The following is a 25,771-nucleotide window of genomic DNA, read 5'->3' as shown; positions in this document are numbered from 1 at the left end:
ACGCCTCCTACTAGATATACATGTGCCATTAGTGGAAAGGTTGCTATTGCAGTATTGGAAACAGCCGCTTCAGCTGCAAAAGAAACATAAACAAGGAAAACGGTCAATAAATCCTACAAAACATGCGTTGATGTGGGCGGAGCTTATCAGAGACAGAGATGTCGAGCGCTAATCTGGTGTGAGAGGCAAACATTGCAGTGGCAGCTTTTTAACGATGTCTACGACAGGAACGTTTCAGTCTAGTGAGGGAAAAGCAAAAAAGGTCTTAATCCAAAAGTTCTAAATTAAAACGAAGCTGATTACATAAAAAAAGCAAACAGCTAGAACTGAAAACTGACATATGCAATTAAGAATTTGAAGCCAACAAAATTGGAAATAAATAAAGAGAAAGAAAGACAGAAAAACAATCACATTCAATTGGCCAAAATCAAGACCAGCTCTACATTTTAACCAACGCATGACATTACACGACATCAAGTTCTGCACAGCTTCTTCTTCACAGATTATTCCACACGGTGCTGCCGGCCGCGTGAAACACGGCAAAGATACAGCGTGCTTGTGTATGTCGAACACCCGGCGTTGTAAAGATGAGTTATAAAGCAGACACGGTGCGTCACCTGGCCTCTCCAGCTCGGTCTTTTTTAAGTGCTGTGCTGAGCAGTTGATTAAAAAAAAAAACGACAGCACACAAGGTCCCCACGAGCCGGGGGCCCCCGCTTCTTCTTCACTTCTGTGACTTCTTCACACAAATACATGTGGTTTATTGGCAGACGGACATCAGGAGACAAGCAGAGAGCACATGCTGGCTGACGATCAGTTCAACTTAGTTTACTTTATATGCGGCTTTGATTCACTGTGAAGGAGTGAAAATGTACCAGGAGATTCTTCTTCTTTTTTAATATATATATATATATGTATATATTTAGGATAAACTCATTTACTAATTATTTCCCAGCGAGATTTTGATTTACATTCACAATGTATGGCATCTTCGGTCAATCATTTTACAAGGCAGTCTGCGTTTCAAGCCTGAAAAAAAGTGGCCTGTATAGTTTCATGTTTCATGGCACAGGCTCAAGAAAAGGTGGATGTTAGCCAGAGGAGGATTTGTGTTTGGCTGGAGGAGAAAATGGATGTGGAACAATGAAGATGGAATAATTAAAGTTCAAGTAAGTTCAGACGTGTTCCACAACACGGACAGAGACTGAGGGACTTCCATACGGCAACATGAGCTGCTACTGGCACTTGTCAAACTTCAGTTTTGCGCCTTCATATGTTGGGTGAATAATTGTGTGTATATTTCATCTCTCAGATAAGGTTGTCCCTTTAAAAAAAGGTTGTGTTGGAGATTCCTCAGGTACTTTTGGTAGTTGTGGTGTCACTTCCTCCTCACTCCGTCATCAGGGTCTCTCTGCTGTTTTATGAGCCTCTCGATCTCGGCCCCGAGCGTCTGTAGATTCTCCTGTTCAACACAAATCAAACTTTTAGACTCAAATACAACATTTTCAGTGACAAGTTCAGTTTCTACAGAGATGCCACTTGACTAACATTTATTGTTTTAACACCAAAGGCCTTCAGAATATCAACTTAACACTTAATGAGGCAGCATTCGATCAACAAATTGTTGTTTTGTTTGAGGTAAAATCACTGACTTTCTTCATTGACAAAAGCTGCCAAGGGGCAAATTCTTGAGATAGGGGCATTGATGTAAGTGTAAAAATCATTTTTTTCTTATGTGTATGTATATGTGTATGTGTATGTGTGTATGTGTGTGTGTGTGTGTGCGTGTGTGTGTGTGTGTGTGCGTGTGTGTGTGTCCCACAAGCAGCCATGTATTCAGTGAGTGGTGGCAGCACTGAGTAATTGTGTCAGCAACTTTTACAACCACATGAAAAAACACTGTGTCATGAGAAGAACAGTGAGACATGCAACTTAAAAAAAAAAGGTTGCGTTTGTTTGTGTTTTACACTCATTCATTTGAATATTTTTTTAAATTCTGATTAAGTTAAAATTAAGATCTCTCTCCCGTTTCCTTTCTGACAACAGCATATGTGGCTATCAGGTCTTATACCAAATGAAAAATAATGGTCACAAGCTTTGGTGAAACCACTTATCCATAGATTAACATCGAGCCCTAATTAGGCCTTGTCATCGTCTTTGATTTTATTGTCATTTTAATGTGTTCTTGTTCATTTTTTTTGTTTTTTTTTTACTTTATGTTTACTGTCAATCATCTTTCATCCATGAGAAAAGAAAACACTCCCACACTCAAATTCAATGTCCCATTTAGTTGTTCTTTTTTCTTTTTTTTTTTAAACGTAGGCCGACTGGAAGACAAGTCTGACACAAAATAACCACGACATGGCTGCATGTTTGCAAAACATGAATGTTCATTGAAAAGGAAGAACATAAAAACAATGCCTGCACAGATAAATAGGGACAAATATAAGGAGGATGTAAGAATACATGCAGCCAGGGTGAAAAAATTAAAACACAAAATACAACACAAGTTGTGTTGCATACAATTCAAATACAATAAATACATGTAGCGTGAAGGGACTCATAAGTGTGTGCTGTTGATCCAGTACAAACTAATGAAATGACCAAATTTAGCAACAAGACGGTGATAATCGTGGAGCATTTAGCAGCTAATGAGACACATACTTAGCTCAGGGATTGATGTCAAATGTCTATTAGCAGGAGCAAATGAGATCAGTCAAAGAAAATATGAGTCTGTAGACTCCTTTGCACTGGCAGATTTGTTTTATTTTTAGGGCTGTAAAAAACAATCAATCATTAAAGAAATACTAAATTAATCAGCAACTATTTTGACCATTGTTTCTGTTTTTTTTTTTTTTTTTTAAAACATGGTTCCAAGTTTCCTATGTGTGTGTTGTGTGTAGTTTGTGAAGGGTAAATATGGCGCTGCTGCTCTGACACCAAATGAGTACGTATACAAATTAAAAATGACAGCAAAGTATAACGATGATCATTTAAATTGATCCGCTATTCAAATTACAATTTTGGCACCAGGGATTTGTATTGTATTTAAAGCCGTGTCTAAGCACTGTTTATGTCTCGAGGTGTCACCGAGCACGGGTTTGTTATGGTGATGGCAGTGCCTGCATAATCCAACACTCAGTATGTTTGCATGATATTAGAAAAAAAGAATTGTGTTAGTCTGACTAAAACCAGACTCAAAATTGAAGTCAGACTATACACCCAGATATTGCCATCGGGAGTCGAGTGACAACTGCCTGTATACATTCAGTCACATCAGTTTCTATGACGAAAACCCAGAAATAACAGAAGATGCTGGTACACAGAAGAATAGAGACAAGAGAGACAAAATCACGGTGAAATTCAACCCAGTACATTTTTGTGTACTGGTGTAGAGATCAGGTTTATGCTGTTAGCTTAAAGAATTCGATTTTGTAAGTTAATGGATGGTGGAAAAACTGAGAATGGTGCTTGACATAACAACTAACCGCAAGCTAAATTGGAAACTGCACAAAACTAACAAGCTGAAAGGGGGCATCAGCCCTGAGCTTAGTGGACACAGACACACTTGCTGAAATAAATTGATTCCCAACAAGAGCCTCTGCACTGGGACAATAACAGCAGCCCAACCGTAAATGCATTTAACTGTGCATGGAAACCTACTCGATGTGTGGCTCACTGATGAAGCACAACCAATTAATTATCCAGTTTGTTCATCAAAGTTTGAAGAAAGAAAAAAAAAAGGGCACACACTTTTAATATAAGTGGCTCTTTGCAAATCGCTTTTCCACCTTTAACTTTACACAGCTCCCCCTGCTGTTTTAGGGTAAATATTTTACTACACCACCACAAACATCCATCCATCATCAACAGTTTTATCCTCACTTTCATTAAAACTCACAGCTGACGCCCGCCCCTCCTAGACATGTGCATTTGTTTTCAACGGATCCGGCAAACAAAACGTTTTCCTATTTCCGCCATTCAAATACAAACGGTCTGATGTTTGATCGTGTGTGGACCCTCGCTCGGTCAGTCATTTCCTCCTCCTCCGCTTCCTCTTTTTTCACCAGCTCTGCCCTGATGAACGTCTAAAATGCCAGTACTGCTACAGTAGTGCTATGAAGACTGTGAGACCTCCGGATTCTGAGGAATCTGGGTCAGCGGCCCTGATCTTACAAGGCTCGTTTTCAAGGACAGTAAAGGAGGAGAGGAGACAGCCGCCAGTCTCTCCACAACAAGCCATTTAACCATCACAATGACTCTGAAGCTCTTAAAATAGAGTAAAAATCCTGCAAAGTTCCACTTAGATTCATTTGAATGAACCTTGTCACATACTTGGCATCTTTGGCGCATGTGTGAATTGGATAATAATGGTTGGATAATGATGTCTGCAGGGGGGACAACTTACTTTCAGGGTAATATTCTTCAGCAGTGTGTCCTCCAACACAGCCTGCAGCTTTCTGTTGATCTCCAGTGACAGATCCAGAGTCAGCCCGCTGTCTGCTGGGTGGGAGGTGTAAAGCGATGCCATAATGCCTCCCCGCCGGCTCAGGTGGGCCTTGTTAATGTCGGATGCCTCCGACGACAGGGCCCCCGTCTCCTCTCTTAGCACGTAGCTCTGGATAATTCTGTGGATAGTGAGGGGGGGAAACCAGTCAATCCATGTTTTGTTTTTTGTTTTTTAAAAAGAAGGGAATGGAAATAATGCACGGCATCAGCTGTAGAACGCTGAGCAGAGAAAATTGAGAGAGCGGGGATTTATAGGTGAGCACATGGAGAGGTCCTACAGAGCAATAAAACGGTTTCCAGCAGCAAAAGCAGCGGACGCTGCTGGAATAGTAATTCACATCGGATGGCTTACTGAACTCATGTAAATGGGATACATCCATTTATAAAGATTATTTTCATGCCAGAGGGGGAACGAAAGGGGGGAGAAAACTGGCATTAAAATCGACTGCCAGGATAAAATCACCTGAATATTTGACAGTAATCACATTTATTTTAACATTTTGCACCATAGGAAATAAAATGTACTTTTGTAAAATTATTTCAGCCCTCTATAAAAAAATGCTTGTAAATTTGTTTTGAAAAACATGTTAAGACAACATATGTTGCCTCTACATTTTCCCAAAACTATTAAATAATAATAATTAAAACATTTTATATGTGTAATATTTGTGTAATGTTTTGATTTACCATGCAAGGTTTGCTGTATACATGATAACATCATCTTGAGCAATAAGAAAATATTGATAACATTGACCATCAAAAATTGTAATTGTATAGGTTGTAGGACTTCGCACTGCCAATAAAATTTTAATAATAGTTCTCATACGGATTTCTTTCTTTTTTTTAAAGGAAATCTCATTACATCGACAGAAAGGTTGTGGATGGTTTGGTATGAAATGACTACACGCCTGAGTGCATGCATGTGTCTGTGTAAAGTGAGATATATCTTTGTTATCTCTGAAACAATGAGGTAAGGCTATGTTTGCAGTGGAGAGAAGGAGAGAACGTTTCATTAGCTCAGTAGTTCTAAACGTGTTGTCCAATTTCCCAGCACAGCCCAGCGATCACTAACCAACTTGTGCGTTTCATTTAGTAGAAAACAGAGCGATGCCTTTGTGATTCAAATCCGTCCCTGCGTTCTGCATCATTATCGCCGTCATAATGTGCAAACATGCATGCAAAGCTCTAGTAAAAGCAAGAACAGATAATTTAAGTGCATTAGGTTTTGAAACTTGTGACATTTTTCCTGCCATGTGAGTGATGGGATTAAATAAAAGGACAGTTGGCGCCTGAATGCTTTTGCAAAGCCTGTTTTTAACAAACATTCACCCGCCGAGTGGCATTGTTTATATATAATTCAGAGTTGTGTTTGAAGAGGATTTCTTTTTGTAGCGGAGTAATTACAGGAATGGATGAGGTGTGAGCAAAGGGACGTTACTGAATGTTTAGTGAGATCCTGCAGCAAGATTTCCACTCAGTAACGGTCTGTATTTCTAAACTGAGTCAGACTTGTGAAGCGCAACGATTCTCATGTGAGGATTCTCAAGGGAGTAACTGGATTAGAGACTAATACTAAAATCACTACTACAACTACTGCTAAAACAAATAAAAGCTAGTGTACCACATACTTCTCTTCCTGTGCTATCATGGCTTTGCTTCTTAATGTGTGGCAAATACACAAAATGACGAAAAACAGAACCTGCTGTTCTTTTCAATTGTAAGTTTTGGAAGTGCTGAAAACATGCCAGTGACTTTCTGTTAAAGACGTTTCAGGACAGCAGGAAGACTAACACAAGTAACACTTGGGATTTAAACTTTCTTAAAATACAAAAGCAATTATTGTTTTGATTGGAATTATGGTTATTATGGTTAAAACGGATTACTTCTCCAAATAGAGGATGATATCAGACATCATTATATTAAAAATGTATTTTAGGCTCTCTTGTCTTTCACAGAAGTCAACACAATATGTACGCACGGCATAAACTGCAATGCACAACAAATGCATTCAAAATTAACAAAGTAAAGAAGCAACTGCAAAGAAGCAACTGTCCCAATCCACACACACACACACACACGGACACAAGCACCTGGCTCTGCACATGCATGAAATGAGACTTACCTCTAACTAGACTTGCCAGGGTCCATATTTGGACCCCAGTTCCATCACGACAGTGTTTAGTAAAAACAAAAAAAAGTGACAGAAATTAAAGATGTAGCCACACGGTGTGCTGACTGGCATGCACAGCCCGGCGGAGGGGCAGGGGGGCATTTGTGAGTAATAAGTGTTGTGTGATTTTTTTCTTCTCTCTCACTGACGAGGTGTGAGCAATGAGGGCAGCAAGTCAAGCATGCATGAAGTAATGGAGGCGATGGGTAGATTTACAGTAGGGTTTTGTGGATTTGGTGTGTCAGATCAAAATACAAAGCCTAAATCTTAAAACCGGTGCCCAAAAAGTGGCAAGAGACTGAGGGAAGACTGAATCAATTAAGAGTATAAATTACCTGTTTCATGCTTTGATTCGTATATGTACATGATAATAAAAAAACAGCATACTAAAGTTCAAAAGTAGAGATCAAACAGAACATCACTGACTTCATCCTTGACTGAACAGATCCACGATAAGATATTGACACACAATGAGCAGCTGTGGATCATCTATAGCCTGCGACGGATCATAAATAGCTCTCATTTGCAGTTACCATTGATTACAACCTACACTGAAAAGAAGGTTGCTCTGCAGATAAACATCCATGTGCAACCCTCCAGCTTCCTGCTTTCGCTCGCATCCTGTTTCATCAGCATCATTTTAATTCAAGTCACAGCAAAAGCCTATATATTAATATATAATAAAACATAACCACCAGGTGTGGAGGTTGAAGGACAGCCCTTGATACTATTTATTTTTTAAATAATAATAAAATTCTGAATGTTACATGATGTCTGTCTTGTGAATTCTCACAAAAGGGAATACAAACGTATAGCTGCATGACTGCCAAATTACAGTCGTATAGTTTATTAGTATGCCTCACACTGAACACAAGAATGTAATAGGTTTGGAATCAATAAATTATGTCTATCAATCTACAGTCCAAGAAATCATCTTGTGTCTTATGTTGGGCATGACCAACAGCACCAAATACCAGGGTCTCAGCCAATGTTGCCATGGAGAGAAAGTCCACCAGGGGCATGAAATCATCTTAAACTGACCCAGGACAAATTCAGTTTCACTGCAGATTATGTTATTCATTTTATAAACAGCAACCTGGGAGAGATTCATGTGTTTCAACTGTTGGAAAAGTACATGGGACAAGCTGTGCCCAAAGAACTTTGCATTTCTGTGTTCTCATAATAAATGAAATTATGAGTAGTGAATGAGCAAAACGATGAAAAAATACCGTCATTATACAAAGGAGTGGTGTATAACCTAATGAATTTCTGCTACTATGCTTCTCTGACCCTTTATTTCTCCAAAGCTTCAGTGTAGCTTAACTCAACCAGTGTTCAACAGGCTGTCCTGGAAGCAGAAGGGAAAGAAAGGCAGAAAGGACAAATTCAAAACTCCTGTCCACATTCTAGGTAGTGCAGCACATCCCCCCCACTTAGCTGAGATTTGACAGAGCCAATTTTAGCCCTGCAACCGTGGGATTCGTCCTCAATTTTAACTCTTGAATGTAGGTTGAGGCTAATGGATTCAATCCAAGCGTAAAGCTGGGAAACAAGTGAGAACATGAAGAGACAAGATGAAGAAATAAATAGGTTTTGACGCATTGTAGATGTTGTTTGATGAGTAAAGACCACTCACCGCTCTATTTACAAACATTGATTTGGCTTCATGAGATTATACTATGCAGAAAAGTTGTAACCACAGCCTGGTTTATCCTGACATTGATACATTATTCTAAACTCAACAGGAAAGTGGTGTTGTGATTAAAATAGACCAAAATGTCCTTCACTCTGTCAATTTGGTTTAGGTGACGCTATGAATATGGAAGCAGCACCGTTAAGGATCCATACTGAGGTACTGCCCCCCCATAGACTTGACTATAAATAGCTTGGAGTGAAATTTGACACGAATGAGGTTTACAGGTATAAAAATGTAAAGGTGGCAGAGAGGCAGAGAAATGCAGGGAGCCATAAACTGTAAACTGTCTGTTTCAGCATAAAGTGCCAATCAAGGTCAAGGACTGCAGTGCAGTGAGCCTAAATATTTGCTTGGATGTACAGAAAAATGTGTATTAACAAAAAGTATGACATTGCAATGTAATGTGTCTCCAATATACACTTCTTGCTAGTGCTGAGAGCTATGTTAAACCTCGGAACTAAAAAGATACTGAAGGCTCTTTACATTCAGTTGGTGCATGTTTTCCTTTAACACTTTTACATAAGGTAGGAAATAGCCCACACTTGTCAGCTACACTAGAGTGTAGTGTTGCCATTTCTGTTCAAAAGGAAATTTGTGGGCGCACAAGCACCCACTGAATGTCTGAGATCTGTTAGTGCTTCACCTACGAAGGAGGGAATGAGTGGTTGTTGGAGGATCTTGCATCTGTCCTGGAGCGTTCTCTCATTATTACTGAGCAGATGTTTTCATATTTAATGGCTGCTTTTTCTTCTGTACCTATTAGACAAGTAATGAGATGGTGACAACTGCTGCATTACTAACACGCTACTGTTAAATGAATACTACCTGTGAGGTTTGATGCATTGTGTCAGAGGTGCCACGTTTATGAGTTTTTTTCTTTCACATTATCAATGCTGTCAATTTCCAAATGTCATCCATCCACGTTTGAGTGCAAACTGCTCCTCAAAACCTGAGCTGAAACTGAAGAACTCGCTCTCTACTCCCACTGATTTGGTCTGTGTCACTCACTTGGTCTTTTTGCGTATCTCTTCCACAAGTTGCTTGATGTGATCTTCCATGAACTCGATTTTTTCCTGCTTGCGAGCCAAAGCCTTTTGCAGACGGACAATGCGCTCCACTAGCACCGCCTTGTCCACCTGTGGGAAACTGTCTACGACCATCACTGAAGGACCGGACTGGCTCTCTGGTGACCGCTCCTCGCTGCCACTGGGACGTGCATTCAGAGAGCCTGAGGAATGGAGGGGTTAGAGACATGAGTTAACAAAAAATAACCTTTTTTTTTTGCCATTTCCCTTTGTTGTCATGAATTTTATGAATAAACTCTACTTTAGAGGGACAGTTCCCCAAAATAAAGCAAAATAAACAAATATCTTATAAATGTAACTTATAACCGATGTACCCAACTATTCTTTTGATAATACCACTACTATGTTAATACTAACCAAATCCAGGAGCAGTACCTGAGGAACTAGAGCGACTGCCCATACTGCTGACATCCCGGTCACAGCCTCCATTCTCAGTCTGCTCTAGTCTCTTACGGGCTGTGAAAGAGGAAAAAGCACAGACTTATTACCTGTCGAAAGATACGTTAACACCAATAAATCTGTAATATAAGAAGTATTTTAACGACAAAGGTGGTGACCTAAATTGTTTTTATTTATCTGGCCAGTGGTCAAAAACTCAAGTATTTGGTTTAATTGTACTATGAAAAATGACACAAACAAGGAAAGGTATCATTAAAGAGGCTGTAATGAGGGAATACATTAAGCAAATGAATGACTGAACCATAAACTGAATATGGAAGTGTCAGTAAATTCATTTTCTGGAGAGTAATTTGCCGATTTGTGGACTCGTTCCAAAACCAGACCTGGCTGAGCAAAAGACAGATAATACCGACTGGGACTAGGAGTTTGAAATTGTTCTATGGGCGGGCAAAAATTAACTGCATATAAAATTCTTCTGACAAATTATTAGCGTCAGAGGCTCATCTGAAGACACAGTGAAAGTCAAAGCTAAGCATCACTGCTTGACTGAACTCGGTCGACACCCTCTTAGAAGGTGTCTGTTTACCTGAATAAATGTGATGCAGGCTGATTTTCAAGAAGACTGCATATTCAGCGAACCCATCATGCATCAACAAAAAGCTTAAGATGACTACTGAAGTTATCAAACATGACTGCAATTTGCAACACTAATGAATAATAATAGGCTTTGGTGAGAAAGAGACTACTCAGCCCCACATTCCAACTGAAAGTCAAAACCATGTGCATAAAAGATAATAGCGCTGAATTCCATGCTTTAATGTTACCGTTTGTGCCCAGAGAGCAAATAAAGGCAGGTTGCTCCTGGTTCAAAGTATAATCCTAGCGTGAGGGATCATTAGCTTTCTCTAAACCACACCTACCTGTACACTCCCATCTCGTGTGATTCTAATCACCTTGCACTATCTGCTCTTGATCTTAAGTGTGACTGGATTTTAAATCCTGAGTACAAACGGTCTCTTTTAACCAAGCCATTTACATTAAAGATAAATGACACTGTAAAGTCAAAGTAGATGCATTTAACCTAATTTTCAAAGCTTTTAAACATGCATTAATGCATCCATCAACTGCAGTTAAGCAGATACTAGGAGTGGGTTCACACAGCAGGTGGTGCGTAAATCAGTGTCACCACACGAGGATAACAAGGCACAATGAGTGAAGTAAATAAAGAACTGTAATAGCTGTTGATACATGGTCACATTTTGTCGCTGCATTAATATTTGCTTTTTCAACTAAGTGGAGGATTATTGTGGTTTTTTATCAGTCCACACATTTCTCCTCTAACCCTGTAAACCGCGGTTTCTTCCTTTTGCAGCTATTTTTTTTGGAGGGAAGTTTTAGTCACATGATCGCTGAACGTTAGATCTACAGAATAACATATTTCAGGAGTTGCAATTATACTCCTACCCAGGAAACCTTTAATAATTGTCACTCTACAAAGTTAACATGTTTTCAATTTGTGCTCCAGCCAAAGGTTTTAATCACCTCGGGATAATCACACACACACACTTAAAGCCACCTCTTTCTGTTGCTAGATTATTAGTATCATCTTGATTGATTCGGTCACCTTGTTTATTTGCATCCACATCTGTGCTACTTTTTCTTAGTTGTAATAATTAATGAAATTTAATCATTAAGTTGTTGATATAACTAAGGGAGAAGAACTTAATGGGAATGCAAGAAACGAAGGTGGTAGGAGCAGCAGTTGATCCAATCGAGAGAGCAACATCATGTCCATCATCATGATCATGTTTGGTCTGCCAGCTGAACAGGAAACATTTTAATGGAGAATATGACTATCAATCATATTGCCCAACACCATATGACAAAATTCTGAGAAAAAGAAGAGTAGAATGACACTGTACATTTTTGTTGCTCGTCCATGTCACAAAATAGTATTCCGACCAGACTAATCCCCTTCATCACCACAAAGCTGAAATGTCACTTTTAAACTTCAGTAATATGAGCTTCTCAGTTGCACTGCTTCAAATAGCTATTTGTTGTACTTTAACTATTTTAGGAAAAAGCCTGGAGTTTACTGGGTTGGGAATTTGAATGCAGCTTTATTGAGATGTCAAGAATGGTTTGCTGTGTCAGAGAATCACTTTGTAGCATAACTTTAGACTGTTTGTGGGGTGGGGCATCATTCACCTGCCCAAACCAAATATTTGTGTTTTTCTTTCTCTCCATACCTACCAAGCAAACCCTTTTATTGTCTTGCCAGCCCTGAGAGGGTTGGGACAGCGAATCACTGGTCTGAGCGACATGACAGAGAAGTAGACATAATCTGGATCTTTCCTGACCTTGTGTTAGTTGTTTTGTCAGATCCTTTATGTTGGCAGCTTGTTTCCTTTTCTGAGTCACCAGATCGTCTCTTAGGTCGTCTACTCTGGTTTTCAGCTGGGTCACCTCTGTCTGCAGAGAAGTCCGCTCCTGCTGCAGGCCCTGCACTTCCTGATGTCTCAGCACTTCTTCCTGCTTCAGCTGCCGTGACTGGACAAGAAAAAAAAATGGCACTAAGAATGCGGTAACTACCATGACAGAGTACAATGATTATGAAAGCGGAGATCAATGTGAAAAAACAAATTACACATTTAAATTAGAAAAGCACTCACGCAGACTTTTAATCTACTATTAGCATTGATATTTTGGTAACATATAAAATGACTATTTTAGCCAAATAATTTAGGGGGAAAATGCTGTGAAAAAGTTGGAGGCACCTGGGTCAGACAGTGAGTGCTGTAACCAGTGATAGCGTCTACAGATCACGCCCAAAATTATTAATAATCACTTGTTCCTGGTTCCATTGCGGTCATTGCCTGAAAATGTCATCCAAATCCGTCTGTGACTTTCTGAGCTATGTTGCAAACAAACAGACTCCGGCAAAAACATGACCTCCTTGGCGGAGGTAAAAAGATTGACAATGGATTCCAAAATGGACACATTTTAATAACTGTACTTATCTCGAGCCATACGTCATTTCTACTCTTTCATCACATGTACACACAGTCGCCCAACCTTGTAATCTAGAAGCCTGTTGGTCTCCTCCAGCTTTGCTTGGAGCTCAGTGAAGCTGCTGCTGAGCTGATCCAGCTGAGACTGAAGTGCGTTGCTCTCTGACTGGAGCTGGGCGTTTTTGCTGCTCAGCTTCTCAGTGAAGCCCAGCAGCTCGGCCTCACGCTCCCTGCTGCCTTGTATGTCACGGTGAAGGTCGGTCATCTGGTTAGTAAAGCCGTCTGCTTCCTCACGAAGTGATGCAATCTCCTGTTTGTCTCTGTGTGAGAGAGCGATCAGATATTAATAAAGCAGCTCCCAGTAAAATGGGATTATAAACTTCCCTGTGTGAGTGCACACACAGTGGTTCAAGGATTAGATGAAGGAACAAATTAAAATTTTGACTGATTTGACATTATCTCTCCAATGATGTGCAATCATTATCAAATTAGCAAAGCGGAATAAAGCCCAAAAAATGAAAAACAATCAGACACGGTGGCACCAAACATTTTCTTCCTGCCAAGAACAAAAAAAAAGTTGCATGTGGTGAAGGAAAACTGTGCTGGTTGAAATGACAGCCAAAAAGAAGAAGCATTTGCAATAATCACTGTGAGCTGGTGCCACCTACTTATGGCACTCTGGCACACACAGAAAGCAGCATTTTAAATAGTGGAAAAGAAAGTTTCTCTATCAAGTCACATGCTCACCAAGCCATAAATCCACAGAGGGGCCTGACTCCCTTCTCACCCTATGTGCTATATTCATCCCTGGCCTATATTGAAAAAGGAAACTGATTTACATCCTGCACAGTTCTACCAAACGTAGTTATGTCTGACCATTCATAACAGTTGAAATAATTCTACAACACCATGCATCGGTGGATTTGTGTCACAATAGGATACATTGCAATCATGCTATCAAGTCTAAAATGCTTGTAAATGTGTTTTTGTGTCGCTAAATGACACTTCCCTTTACTATTTAAGACTGAAACAAAAAAGTGTTGGTCCTTTGCTGGTAATTATGTTGTCAATACCAAATGCACAGTGATGGTAATGGTGACAGAAAAACACATTGTTCATGGGCTTATAGTTACTTTATCCTGTATCATTTTGAAATAGTTTTGCTGTTTGCCATAAGCATAAATACAGGCCAACAACCACCTAGTCAGAGTGGTTATCAGGTCAGAGAATGCTTCAGCTTACTCTAACTATGTCTGGCTGCAATAAAAAATACTGGACGCCTGTCAGATTTGGGTTGGGTTTGGTCTAAATTCTCTCTGGCTCAGTTGGGTTTGGACAGAAAAATTAGCCCAAGCTGTACTCTAGTGTCTATGTGTGAGTTTCCACATGATTTGTGTGCGTGTGTGTGTGTACCGTTCATGCTGCTCCTCAAGCGTGGTGATCTCATCCAGCTTGTCTCTCTGGCGGCCAATCTCAGCTTTCTGCCGGTTGATGATCTCCCTGTACTTGCTCAGCTCGTCCTCCCAGCGTGGACGCTCGTCCTCTAAACACTTTAACTGCACAACGACAGCCGCTTGTTGAGCTGGAGAGGAACTGATATTATATACACACAAAAACCTCCAAGCACTTGTGTGTAAGACAAACCTTGGTGCGCAGAGTACAGAGCTCATCCATGCCCTCTTTGTAACTCCTCTTCAGGTCGTCCAGCTCCCTGGCTTTTACTCGGTGCACCTGCAGAATGCAGTAGATTCCACATTAGACATATGCCCACTATAATGCATTTTACTTTGCTGCTTCTGTCTCCAAATCCATGTGTGATTACATGGATTTAATTCACATTAATAATTCAGTTCAGTGGTTTTCACGCATCAACTCAAACCTCAGTCACACTTAATGGGATATATATCTTGGTGGGGGGAAATTTAAAAAAAGGAAAATGTGACAGCAGCATTACTTCACTGCAGATACATTTCCTGGCAAACCAACTGATGAATTCATTAGTGTTATTTTGCTTATGCACCCATTAAGCATGTGAAAGCCAAGCTTAATAATATTTCATGTCACGCTTTTAAATGAAGCCATTAATGGCACTAGAGCAAGTCAACTTTTCTATGAAGCCATTAGTATGCCTGTGGTATCCAAGACAACGCGCCAGTAAAAGAGATGACAGCAAATCCATTTACACACTCCATACTGTTTTGATGTAAATGCCCCACCGCAGTAATAGAAACACAGCTGATTTATAAGTGTTATCTATTACTGAGCTGCATCATCACTTGAGCATAAACAAAGGCTTGGACCAGAGTCATCACCATCCATCAGCAGGGCAGAGGTATGTGCCTAAACAAGCTATGAAAATACCTTTAAAAACAATCTACATGTGCAGAAACATACAATGTGTCAGGACTAGAAATACACAATCTCTGATACCACCCAGTTACATGCTTTCAGGATATTATTTCAGCCAAAAATGTATAAATTAGAAGGATTTTATAAAAACATATGCTGCAATTGTTCAATAAAAACTGAAATTAATGACAAAACACAAACCTAAAGATTGAATTTAAAATAAAGATGAACATTCATTACATTTACAGCATGATTTGTAAACATTATATTCAGATAGTAAAACTTTAGAAGAAACAAAAAAGACTGAGGAAGACTGGCAATAAATGTATGATTTCTTCTTGCTTCAAATTGATTATTTCTAGACCACTCACTATATATTCAAAGGGAGGCAAAGAAAAAACAAGCGATTGTTATTGGACCACCTGCGTGTATGCATGTGTGGCTGCAGAGTTAAGACAATTTAACCTTCTAATTGATGAAAACAGCTTGAAAACATTATTATGAGAAGGGCTGGCATCTGGACCATCAATAAAATGCTGAATAATTCTTTAGATTTAGAACAGAATGAAGATATTTCTTGTTTTTTTTATTCTTCTTATTACAGATGTATTATTGAAATAATAGCACACCTGCATTGCTGTTTAGTCTTTGCAGTGTCATCACATGATGCTAATAGAAATGTAATTCACTTACGAGGTATGCCTGTGGACACAAAGCATGAACATAAACTACTGATGTTTATGTTATTGTCGCTCAGCTTTCCAATGTGGACATGATGAAAAATGTGTCACCTGGGGCTTTCATGACAAAGTAGGTGGCTGAATTCATGTGTTTACATGTGTGAGAAAGTGTGTGTGTCTGTGTGCACAGCGGTTGTCACCTCTAATTGGTCTGTTTGTTCCTGCTTGTGTTTCTCCAGCTCTCCTTTGGTCTCTCTCAGTTTAGCGTCCAGTGCATTGGACTTGAGCTCTTCTGATTCCTGGAAGGAGAGAAAAATAAAAGGAAAGAAAGATGTTAAGCATGGTGAGATTAGGATGAATCATCGACGAGGCTCTGAGTTTCAATGTTTACGACAAAAACATCTGGGTGTCATCTTTGATTCAGTTCAGTGCGACCATTTTTCAGTCTTATAAGCTTCGTTGAGAAGTATGACTTTTCAGTTTCCATGAAATGGAATATGGAAAATACGCTAATAATTGTTGCATTGTTGTTATTTCTGTGCCCTTTGAAAAATCCACTTTTCCGGTTTCTCTCATACATTTTTTGCAGGCAGGCAGACATGGCTGAGATGAGATGGCACAATGAACAACATTAATCACCAGGAAGTAATCACATTATGTACTTTTACTACTACATAACTTTGCATCTCTATAAAAACATTTGTTTCATAACTTACAAACACATAGCCTTTACTTGTTGGACTATACAGTCATTTTATGGACTGTGTCCAAGACTAATTATATTTAAAGGAGGACATGACTATAAAACATGAGCATAGATTCACAAGGAGATTTGTGCTTTTTTGGTAAAGTAAATGTACACCAACAAGTTTCCATCAGAATATAATGCTGTAAGGTAACAAATTACTTATTTTGAAATGTAATAAGTTACTTTTAAAGATAACGTTAACCAAACACTGCTGATAAGAGGATGCAACTGTGTGCATGCTCTGAAACAAAGTGGAAACAGAGCGGTAGCTCAAACTCATCTCACAACCAGACAGAAAACTCCAGCAGCTCTTTACTACCATCACTAGGTCCAAATAAAAACTGTGACTCTACTGAAACACAATCAATCCTGTTCACCTGCTCACATGGTCATCCACTCAGCACATGCAAGAGCATAGTAAGCAATACAGCTAAAAATGTTTCCTTTAACCAACTGTTTGCCTGATACAGCTCCAAATAAAGATTTTGATTTGCTCACAAATGCATCCATAGTACAAAACCATAGACACAAACACAGACGTGTTCTTTATTTGCTTACATCCATGCTTGTGAGGAACAGTGTAAGCCACAAATACCACTGACCTGGTATGTTCGGATTATGTCCTGGCAGTTCTTACGGATCTGTTCAGTCTCTTCTTTGGCCTGGGCCAATTTGGATGTGGTCTCTCTCAGTTTATCTTTAGTTTCCTGCACACAGATTGAACATAAGCATACTTCTAAATTATTAAACATGCACAAACACATGTACAAAGTGATTTACACACAAATAATCAGAAAAAGAAACATTAGTGGCTCAGCTCCTGCAGCCTCCAGCAACTTCCTTGGTTTCCTTCTTCTACTCTATTTAGAGTTGTGTACTTGCTTTGGGGCAGTTAAAAATAAAACCATTATGCAGTAATAGGTTTTTTTTTCAATAGCTAAAGTGGTAATGATGACTTCCTTGCAGGGTCATTACTGTACAATTTTCACCTCATTTCATTCCCGATTCAAAACACCCATCTAATTGTGTTTTTTTTTTTACTTATGGTGTGGTATAAAAATGACTGAAGGGGATGTCATTTGTACCCTAGAAACAGAGCAGACGCACTGGTAAACGACGCACTGGTAAACAACGCACGTGGTAAATTGAGACAATCAACATTAGTCAAAAAAATTTAATCTGAAATACATATGCTGTACACTAAACTGGAGCTGCAACACTTTTATGTTGCCATGTAAATGTGGAGATATACGACACACTGTGTATTCAGTGTTATCACTTTATTAAAAAGTAAATATAGTCCTTTCTTTATTGGGTTTACAACCACCTTTTCCTATGAGGTTTCCTATGTAATGTGATGACCTCTCAGCATGATTTATCAACAGACACATTACCTTATGTGCATCCGCCTCACTCTTGAGTTTATTCTGGGCCCATTTGACCTTTATAAGATACGAGTTGATCTCCTCCTTCAACTTTTCCACCTCTCGAGTTAACCTGATAACCTCGCTTTCCTGAAAAGACAGAAAGATGAGTGAAGCAGGCAAACACCCCAGATGGACCAGATGTTTGACTGGCCTGATAAACTGATTCAATCTAATTAGTTCACAAAATGTTTATTAAGCCTATCAGCCCTATCAGTGGTGTTTAGATGCTGCACACTAGAAGCAATTTGTTTTATGTCAAAGTCAACAGTAACATTCAGCCAGTAAAGTCAGTTGACTGCAAACAGACTGCAGTAAAGGCGCCTCTGAAAAGTTTCAGAAGTTAATTCTGCGACTTAAAAACCTGAATGTTTAGCAGTTTGATGAAACTAAGACTTTCTGCCACTGAATACACACAAACACTCCCTCAGTCAGGTCTCAGCCTGTTTTCAGATTGAAACAGTATACAAATAATGCCACATTGTTTCTGTTGTCAGAGACTAAACAGAGGAAGAATAATGACATCAACAACAACAAAAGTCACCATCTTGATGTTTCTCCCCCCTTTATATTCTTTAGTATTCATGCAATGTACACATACTGTCTCCAATCTACACTACTGCTGAGATAAGACTGAAACCAATGTGATAACAACAGGGCCTAGGGTAATATCTGCATGCTGCAAACAAAGTTCACCGTGTCTTTTTAAAAACGTATATAAAGTACAAATATTATAAACAAAGTACAAACTAATGAGGGAAAAGCACTGCATGTTTATGTTCCTGGTAGCAAATTACAATTTAATGCCAACAGCACACTTTAAGTTGAGTGTAAGTTTATATTTTGTCGGACATTAACTTTCCAGCTCAGTGAAGATAAAACCTGGGAAAGCAGACTTGTTATTGAGTCATTATTATGTCATTATGTCATTAGAGGCTTTAAAAACAACTCTGAAACAGTATTCACCTTAGAATCAAAGAGCTGCTGCAGTCTGCCCTTCTCCTGAGCCAGCTGGTTTCCTCGGAGAGCCTGACGGTCCACCTCCTTGGCGGCTTCCCTCAGTCTCTTCTCCAAACTCTCCTTATCTCGTCTCAGGTCGAGGGCTTCTTTCTCCCCCCGCACGTATTTCATCACCATGGTCTCCTTCTCTTGGCGTGCCTCGTCACATTTCTTGTTCGCCTGAGATGGATGTAAACATCATTAAAATAGGTGCAGAACATTTCCCATGCTTAAGTCACCGAGCTGTTTATACTGTTGGACCCAAATAGGGGATTAATAAGAAAGAGCCTGGACTGGCACAAGGGATGACGCTTGAGAAGTTAAAAGGACTTCAGTGAGGATGGAAGATGAGACTTATCTTTTATTGTACGACTGTCAGCTCAGCAACCTATCCAATCTATGGCAATGCCGATTACTAAAAATAAAAAAGATTGACCTTTTTCTCTCTGTCTGATAAAATATGATGGTGAAAAACTGCTTAACCTACGTAACCAGTTACTGAATAACACTAATTGTCTGTCTACAGGATTTTCAATTACAATTATGTATAAAATAAATATTAAATAGATAGTGTAGTGACTAAGCAACATTCATCAGTGCCCAGTGGGGTGCAGACAGTTCACCCTCAGTGACTGTCTGGTCTTTATTTTCATTGCCCTTCCTACAAGTCTCACACCTGAGTGTTCATTCCTCATCCCATCGAGATGCTCAGGTGCCTGAATTTCTCACTTTGCTCAGATAAAGGTCACATCCTGTCGAGTAGATTGCTCCTACATGGAGGCAAAACACTGTTCTAACCGTTACACAGATCCTGCGTGTGCATGTTCCTTACAACAATACAGGTAGGAGATAAAAGAAATACAGGGCTGGTGGCGCAGAGGTTCTAGAAAATGACACGACCAAATTCGAAACCACTTGGGGAACAGCTGATTAGGACTGGGTCACTGTCTTAATACAAGGAAGGGCTGACAAATGGGATGATGTCCAGAGGGACGACTGAGTGCAAAATCTACCTCATACTGTTCAGTGAGCAGTGAAATTAAAAAATAGTGAAGTGTGACAAAAGTGTCAAGAGGAAAAAGTAAAAAGTACTGTACATGGTGATGGTTTCAGCCAGGTGTGTCAACAACTGGCTGAAAAAATGTGCTCTCTGGCAATATTTGCCTGACAAGTAATTAAAAATGTAATGACACAAATTTGATGTGCAAACACTTAAACTGTTCAGCTGTTAGCTTTGTGTAAACGTTCTCAAACGACCTCTGAATAAGATAGTATCCTTTGACAGTAGGATTTATTTTAGCCATTTCAGCAAAATATGAATGAAACATTTCACAGAAAAACATTTAGCAAACCACAGCACACAAAAAGATACCTTATTCTTGTCTCACTGCTTTAATACTGGAAATTGACCATCTAGAGTAGTGTGCATACTTTAAACCACACACATTTATTGACGCTGTGTGTTGTGGATGACGGGAGTGTGCAGAGTGCTGCATTGTGGTTTGAAAATGTCTTCAAGTTGCTGGCTCAGTGTGGTCCTCACACGACAGAAGCTGTGTGCCTGAGATACAGCTTATACATTATTAACACAAATAGTGAGCATTCATCATACTATTTTATGTCAAACTTAAATCCCTAAATAAGCAATATATTTTTTAAATTTTTATATCATTGTCTACAGTAAATGCAAGGAAAAAACACCTTGAACCTTTTATGCTGCTATTTTTCTTCTTCTTTTCTAAGGGTATTTCACCGAGTCATATTTTCTTTGTTCCAGTTATACCTGTTCTAGTCGGTGGGCCATCTCCTTCTGCATCTGCTGGAGAGTAGCCTTTGTAGCCTGGTCCTGATGGGTGAGCTTATCCCGCGACTCATTCACTTCCTTTATTAGCTCCTCCACCCTGCCCTCCAACTGCAGGAACAGAAAGTATCAGCAGATAAAGCAACTTGTTGAGCCACATGCAAGTCTGGTAACACATCCGGGCTAACCTGCTCGATGGTAGGATATGTGACCAAACATGCTGGAGGCAAAACTACTGAACACAGCACATGAAGATGAAGCAGTTGATTCAGTTACTCATACAACTATTGTCTGTAAAGGAAAGACATTTTGACCTTGCCTGCTCCTTAGTGTACATCAGTATGTTGTCAGTTGCAGGAACTTAACTGATATTGGGGTATTGCTGGGTCATTGATTGGTTACTGTATTTGTACATAAAAATGTAGTACATAACATTAACAATTATAAGGCAATGTTTGTTATACAGCAAATGAGTTCACACAATGCTGATAAAGCCCGTCAGCTCCACATGACTCACTCTGTGTTTCTCCATATAGTGGTCAGGTCGATAGTATTGCACAGCAAACAGAGGCAGAATAATAACTTACAAAAACAAATGTTGCACACTACTGTATATTTTAAAGCTGTAATTTGCTAAATTTGTAGATTTAAAAAAACAAACAAACCTGCATTTATTAAATGTCTTTTTTCATCTTGTGATGTTGTGTTTGGTTGGGGAATTTGATCTGCCTATGATCTTTGCCACCCATTCATACCTATGTGAAGGTCTGCCTTTGATTTTTGCGTATGAATGGGTAGCATTTTTCTTCACCATGGTTACCCAAAACACTGAGACAATTCCAGTTCCAATAACCCTTCCCAGTTACACTGCACGATTTGATGTATGATTTGTTGGGGCTTTCTTCAAACTGTGGAACAAGTTTGGCTGCAAAATTTGAAACGTGATGGATTCCGATATGTGTTTCGATAAATACATGACTGAACATGATCACTATTGATCTGACAATGCTAGAATCATTTTAATAAAAACCTGCAGATTGGTCATTAAACATTCAATGTCATGTCTGACTCTAGTAAGGGCAAAAGAAGATGGATCAAAGCATACATCTGAGCATATGTAATAAAAATCCCTCCCAACTGCCTTTGCTTAAACAATGCTCATACAAATGCTGTTACCAAGAAGGCAAGAGTCAGTTATTGTCTCCTCTATGGCAACAGTGTTGCCAGACCAGACCCTATGAATAGAGAACCACTTGAAGTGGAATGCCAGCTGGATAGTATGCTTATTAAATCAGAGTGCAATGAAAACACAAAACAAGGAGGTCACCTAAATGAGTGCAGTGACAGTGATTTTTTGGAGTGATAACATTTAAAACAAAGGGTAGGGCACAAATGTATTAGTGACCTCAAACTGCTTTGATATCTCTCCAGTCATTATAAACCATAGCAATAAACTATACACTGAACTGTTTATTCATCCAAACTCACAGGCACAATGCAAATCAGTATCTGGTACAGACAGGAAGTCAGACAAAACATCACAATGGAATACCTTCCATGATGATGTAAAAGATTGGGTCAAGAGGATTTCCATTGTTTTAAAAAAAAATCTATGAACAATGGGAACTGTAATCCTGAACATGGCTAATTATTTTAGAATGTGTTTTTTTTTTCTAGTCAAATGACATAGAAAGCCCACTCCAATATAGTCAGTGCCATGTGATGTGACCATGTTAACATGAACAACAGAGAATGAAATTAACCTTTTTAATGGTGGTGATGAGCTGTTTTTCTGCCTCTGTCCTTTTTTTCAGCTCGTCCCTCATGTTGTCCTTCTCCGAACAGATACCCAGGATCAGCTCCTGATGCCTTTTATTCTCCTCAAGTAACCTAGACACACAAAAATGTACCACACAATATTAGCACACAACACAAATTCCGGTCAAATCCACACAAAGCACTGAAGAATGTAGACTGATGTCATTCAAGGCAGGAGACAGAGAATGATAGAGAAATGAGGGATGTTCAAGGCCAGTCATTACAGATACCATAAATACATTTTACTTTAACTTTAAAAGTTAGGTTGAACTAAAAAACAACAACAACAACAATTACCAAGTAGGTTAATCCCTTTCTAATCTGCCCCAATTCAAAGGAGGATAAGTGAATAGCACTTTACCTCTGAATAGCTTTCTCTTGTTGTGTATACTTGTACTGCACACATTTCTCTAAGACCACCATGCAGCCTTCCTGGTCTGTAGGGAGTCCATTGACAGGTGACCTCCTTTTCCTCTCGCCTCCACTTTCACCCTCAGGCAGTTGACAGGCCAAAAGCTCAGACTCGAGCTCATCCAACAGTGACTCCTGTGACAGCGAGCGCTGGATCTGGGAAATGAGCTTACGGCTGCAGTCAGTGTCATACGGGCTGGATGAACAATGAGGGGGGGCTGATGTTTTGGCAATGGTTTGTGGACTGGAAGCAAGTGAAGAGCTGACAGTGTCGGAGTCTGGGGTTGACGGGCCATTAGAGATCCCAAATGTGGTTGTGGAGTCGGTAGGGGAGCTTTTGGAAGTGGATGATGGACTTTCAGCTGAATCATCAGCAGCAGCAGGCAGTGACTCAATAGTACAATTAGTAAATGAGTCTGGTGGCTGCTCATTGCAGTCTGAAGCTGTGGCATGAGCATCCTTCATTTCATCAAAAGTCAATACAGTTTCTATTGTACCTTCAAGAACAGAAGGAGAGTTTTCTGCCAAATCATCTAAAGAAGTTTCAAGGGCTAGTACAGCTTTGTCATCCTCATCTGACAACAAAGATGTCCGGCCTTCCACAGAAACTGTGTTGTTTTGAGAGTCATTATCACCACACACCTCACTCTCCTCCACCTGGTCCTGACTGCATGTTTGAGCTTCCGGCTCTACCCTTGTGTGGATCTGAACATCTGTTGTACACTTGATTAACTCCCTTTCAGGTTGTTCACCATCCTTTGGCAGGCTGCATCTTTCTGCTTCCTCTGCACTATTGTGATTTATTTGTTCTTCATTTTCCACGTTGGCTTCGCTGTTGTTGAGCTGATCCACAATAGGACATCCCTCAGTCAAAGATTCAGCCTCCAACCTGTCCATCGTGTGAGCATCCGAAGCAGGACCAGGCTGGTCCATGGTCCTTCCTGAGGTTAAATCTGTCAGAAAAAGTGGCAGAAGGAGACAAAGGGGAGAGAGGGAGACTGAGTGGGAGCAAAGACTGCTGACATTACCCTGCCACAACAGTTTTCCTATCACAACCTTAAACCTTATGGATGTCATCAGTACAGCAACATATTGCTCTGTGGATATTGTGTCTGGCTGGTTAAGACTGGTACCCTGTGCAGAGACATCATGGTCACAAGTTCAACTCCACCCCTGGCAGGTTGTACTCAATATCCTTGTAAGTCACTTTGGATAAAATCATCTGCTAAATGACATGTAATGTGTCTTCCTGGTTGTGGCTAAAGGTTCAACCTCCTGTCGAATCAGGAAATATCCCAACAACCCGCCCATAAAATACATATTACCATCAGTGTGTTCATTTGTGAAGTCTATCTGACACATATCTCTAAGGCATGCTGAACACAGATTGAGGTGTGGTCAAGTCTCCACCTGTGACGTAAAATGATGCGTGTAGGTGTGTGGTGCAATACGTCATTCAACTATGATAGGTATTCAAGATTGTAACACAGTCTTGTCTTCAAAAAACATTACTAAAATGTTAACAAAATAAACATATTGAGGACACAGACAGTTTTAAAGTATATTACCAACTTTACAGGCAATATGAATACTGTACTCAATAAAGGTATGTAAAATGATGATGCCTGCTGAGATGACCAAGTGTAGCTGGAAGCCATGGAAACTTTAATATAAACTGTAATTACATTGACAGTATGTCTATTACACAATAATTCCTGTTCCAAAATCCCTGCAGTATCTTTTTTCCTGTTACGTTATCTCTATCCTCCACGAAAGGTCACTACCTAACTACAAAGAGGAATCTTAATTAAGCCTAAAAAGACACCTGGGAGCCTCGTAGTTACAACAGTTTTACTGTGACAGCTACATACAGCGACAATATCCCGGTTTTCCTTGTTGTGCAATGAATGCAGCACAAGCTACAAGGCATGCAAATAGCCGTATTATTGTGACAGATGTCATTCCATGACACTGTCAAAAAAAAAAAAACGTAATACCAACAGAAACGTAACAGCCTTACTATATCATAGCTTTACGCTGCCCATGTAATGTATTAACGATTGGCATTTCTATTCACCGCTGCTTTAGTAACACCGGTTCGTTTGGAGTTAATGTTTAATGCTAACGCTGACTTTAGCTCGCAAAATGTATAGTAGCCACGGCAATGGATTAAGCAAATATATAAAACACAGCACAGGGGAGGACGAGCATATCACAAACTAGAAACAATTGGATCGGGAGTCACAATACATCGACAGCAGCCTGACATATTGTATGGAGACACTGCCTTCTTTCGCTTGTTAAGCTAATGTTGCTAACTGGAGTGCAGTCAGCCCAGGCTTCAGCTAGCGCTGCTAATGCTAAGTTATATCACAACTGACACACACGGATCGGTACAATATCACTGTATTTCCACCCACCGAATGCGAATAATCCATGAAGTCGTTCGGTGAGGAGATAAACGAAGTAAAGGCGAACTTCGGGTTCGCTGTCAAACCAGCTGATACCCCCAACAAGTCACTCTGATATGACACATCAACAAATATGGCCACTGAGGGAGAAACGATGAGGCGACATTAACCAATCAGAAGCCAGTGAGGAGTTACGTTGGTGTGACGTCAGCAGGTACGCCAACCTATTTATTTTTTTTACAGAAAATATAATAATATGA

At 39.7% G+C, this 25,771-nt stretch overlaps 1 protein-coding gene across 1 annotated transcript; it reads right to left on the bottom strand.

The window, feature by feature from the left end:
- Positions 1–490: 490 nt before the first annotated feature.
- ccdc186 (coiled-coil domain-containing protein 186) lies at positions 491–25,585 on the bottom strand. The gene is made up of 16 exons (XM_083903520.1): positions 25,521–25,585; positions 23,051–24,053; positions 22,635–22,761; positions 20,854–20,982; positions 19,038–19,250; positions 18,042–18,161; positions 17,250–17,354; positions 16,100–16,198; positions 14,515–14,601; positions 14,284–14,426; positions 12,935–13,190; positions 12,220–12,409; positions 9,818–9,916; positions 9,384–9,603; positions 4,409–4,628; positions 491–1,462 (listed from the first exon to the last, which is right to left on the bottom strand). Exons 2-16 carry the CDS (start codon positions 24,031–24,033, stop codon positions 1,379–1,381), a joined length of 3,075 nt encoding a protein of 1,024 aa, XP_083759646.1. The 5' UTR covers positions 24,034–24,053; positions 25,521–25,585; the 3' UTR covers positions 491–1,378.
- Between the last annotated feature and the right edge of the window lie 186 nt (positions 25,586–25,771).

Source organism: Microchirus variegatus, assembly GCF_963457635.1.
Source record: "Microchirus variegatus genome assembly, chromosome: 17".
Lineage (NCBI taxonomy): Eukaryota > Metazoa > Chordata > Actinopteri > Pleuronectiformes > Soleidae > Microchirus > Microchirus variegatus.
The sequence above is the reverse complement of the archived record's forward strand: the minus strand, read 5'-3'. Positions and strand labels throughout refer to the sequence as shown.

Excerpts from the sequence above, each read along its gene's own strand:
- ccdc186 (XM_083903520.1), bottom strand. The coding sequence starts at position 24,033 with ATGGACCAGCCTGGTCCTGCTTCGGATGCTCACACGATGGACAGGTTG. Across the intron at positions 14,602-16,099 it reads AACAAACAGACCAATTAGAG|GTGCACCGAGTAAAAGCCAG; the intron begins GTGACAACCGCT and ends TGCATTCTGCAG. Across the intron at positions 13,191-14,283 it reads CTTGAGGAGCAGCATGAACG|AGACAAACAGGAGATTGCAT; the intron begins GTACACACACAC and ends TCTCTCACACAG.